The sequence below is a fragment of the Hesperophylax consimilis genome, chromosome 2 (genome assembly GCF_061612785.1).
Source record: "Hesperophylax consimilis isolate HC1 chromosome 2, BYU_Hcon_1.0, whole genome shotgun sequence".
NCBI lineage: Eukaryota > Metazoa > Arthropoda > Insecta > Trichoptera > Limnephilidae > Hesperophylax > Hesperophylax consimilis.
The window spans coordinates 19,426,676-19,429,518 of record NC_142837.1 but is presented as its reverse complement, the minus strand read 5'-3'; the positions used below and the strand labels follow the sequence as shown (position 1 = coordinate 19,429,518).

The 2,843-nt window shown below is 38.6% G+C and overlaps 1 protein-coding gene across 1 annotated transcript; it reads right to left on the bottom strand.

Annotated features, from left to right (window-relative positions):
• Positions 1-1,127: 1,127 nt before the first annotated feature.
• LOC149425778 (uncharacterized) lies at positions 1,128-2,392 on the bottom strand. Its single transcript, XM_089646212.1, has 2 exons — positions 2,267-2,392; positions 1,128-1,709 (listed from the first exon to the last, which is right to left on the bottom strand). Exons 1-2 carry the CDS (start codon positions 2,390-2,392, stop codon positions 1,128-1,130), a joined length of 708 nt encoding a protein of 235 aa, XP_089502338.1.
• Positions 2,393-2,843: the final 451 nt, after the last annotated feature.

Here is a 2,843-nt window from a genome sequence, read left to right as displayed (position 1 = left end):
TATTAGTCCTACAGTGATCCAAGGCTAATTTTTTTATAATTTCTCTTAGCGATGACAATTTTATTTGAACTCTTCGAAATATAAGTTTCTAGAGTTTTATGGCAGCGAGGTGTCGCCAGTATGGTAGCGATGTGTGGAGTGTAATTTACGGTGGCTGCCGGTACCGTAAATCAGTGTGCAAGGAATTTGAATGATTGAAAGATAAAGGTCTGCGATCTTTGTTGAATTTATTTGCGATAATGAATTTACAAGTTATGCGAACGCGGAGACGGTGGTAGTGGAGAGTGGTGGTCTGGTCGAAAGTTGAAACTAGAATGACGGAGAGTTGTCTTCCCGTTCGCGCCTAGCTTTTCCGGGGCTTCAGGCGGCGGAGTAATTATACAAGTGTTATCATATTTGGGATGAGTTAAAGTAGTCCTACATACCTCTCCACCAGCGTCTCTACGCGATACAAAGACATATAGTATATATTTACAACAACGAATATTTTATAATGTCAATAATATTTTACAAAAACACAAGTCCATTTATAATGTAAGGTACATAATGTAAGGTACATACTGTTGTAATACTATTGCGCACAGTTTGCGACAGGAAAACAATAACAATGGTAAAATATAGCAGCAATGGTAAAAAATAATAATAATAATACGTTGCACGATGCCGCCGCTGCATAGTAACTGCGTACCTATGAGTGGCCTGACTAATATCAGTAGGTAGCAACATAAATAAAGGTAAACATGATTGTGCTGTACATAGTATGGGCATGCTTGTTGGTTACCGGCTAGCACTAGTCGCAATGTACTTAGAGTAGTACCGAGCTACCTGTGTTTACCATGATTCTATTGTTGTTTTTATTAATGCACTTTTGATAGAGTACATAGTATTGTGAATATTTACATAATAAAGAGTTTATTGTAGGATGCTTATCTATGCGTATTATTGATTGTAATTTTTATATTGTTTTTTTTTTTTGTTTTTAAGTAACAGTAATTTATTAGATTGTCTGACATTTGCGATATGATAGTTGCAAAATAATTTATGAAATTTATGGATACGTCAATATAAGGTTTCTGGTTAGTTTTTTTTACAAATTACTGTGCCTTAATTGTGGTATTGCCAAATTGTTACTGCGCTTGATATCTGTCCGGGAAATGAACATGTCTTCCGGATCGAGTTGTCATTTTTGTTATTGGAGGCTGTGTGACGGTTCCTTTTGATGGAATTTCTTCTGTGCTTTGAAAGAATGCAGGTTTCAGTCGATCTATTGAGACTCTTTTTGGTTTACCGTTGACCATGATAACATAAGTTTTATCGTCACGTTCTTTGACTTCGAAAGGTCCTTCGTAGGGGTTTTGAAGTGGTTTCCTTACGGCGTCGGTGCGTAGAAAAACGTGTGATGAATGTGGTAAATCCTTGTGGATGAAAAATTTTCCAGCGCTGTGGTTACTAGCGGGATTGGGTTTCATCTCATCAAACCTTTTTTGTAGGCGTCCGACGTAGGTGTCGGGTTCTTCGCGGTGGGTTGTGGTGAAGAATTCAGATGGTAGCCTAAGTGTTCTTCCGTACTTGATCTCAGCGGGTGAGCATTTTATGTCTTCGTGGACTGTTGATCTCAAACCGAGTAGGATGATCGGGAGATTTTCCAACCAGTCCGAGTTATCGTTTATAGTTGAGATGACCGGAGATGTGTTTGACGTTGTTTCTTGCTGAACGCAAACGTAATCGGTTTGTGATTGGTGTAGATCGGTTTTCCATTGTCGTTTCCCGACTTGTTATTAATAAAATTACATGGTTTAATGCAATTATGTGATTTGTTACCGAATTTTGCGTGGTACCTGCAGTAGCCGTGTGCGGTATTATTGGTGTGTAACGGTCTACCGCATGACCTGGAACGAGGTCGGTGCGCGGAATTTGGGTACGATGTCGATGGATGACGCCATTCGTGGCGGGTGCTGGGATTTCGGTTTTCGAAATTAATGTTTGCCTGTCCATGATCATCTCTCCGAGTCGTTTTAAGTCGACTGACTTCTAGAGTGAGTGCCGAAATTTGTTCTTGTAAATTTTGTAATATAGCACTTATGTTTGGATCCGAGTTCGGGATGCCATTGCATTGTTTATTGTCCATAGTTTCACATTCAGATTTTTGATAAACTTCCGAGATTTTATCTGCTGCAGATGCTAGTTGCAACAGATTGTCGTCGGGTAGTGCGGTAAGTATAGCCTGAATGTGTTGCGGGAGTCTTTGCAGCCAAAGTACGCGTACGATTGGGCTCTCCGATAGCCCGGGACCAGAGAGTTCATGGATGAGTCGAAGCAGTCCAGAAAGTTTCATGTCCTTGAACTGTAGTCCGTGGATTTCGTTCGATGTCTGGTTATTCTCGAATGACATATTGTTTTGATAATACGGCAAGCAATTGGCAGTATAAAATAGGCAGATGTATGTGTAAAAATAGCAAGGAAACAAAAGCAATGACGACAGTAAATTTAGATTTTGAAAAAAATTTTAAAAATTCAAAAATGTTAGATTGATGGTATCCAAAAATTTCAAAAATCCCTTAATCTAGAGTGCATACAATGTAAATAATGTGGATGTACTGTGACGAGTTCAACTTGTCTGGTCACTTAATTTAATAGAAATGTAACAATATTGTAAACTTGCAAAAAAATTTTTTTTTAAAGTTATTTTAGAATGTTCGTATTCGGAAATTTAGCTGTAAAATCACTGTATGTAGGATAAATTATGGTTCGTTACTTGGTGTTGATTACTGGGCATTGATGTATGATTGGATGTTACGAGGTCCGGAACTGGAGTCCTGCCTGCGTAGTAAATCCGGTAGATT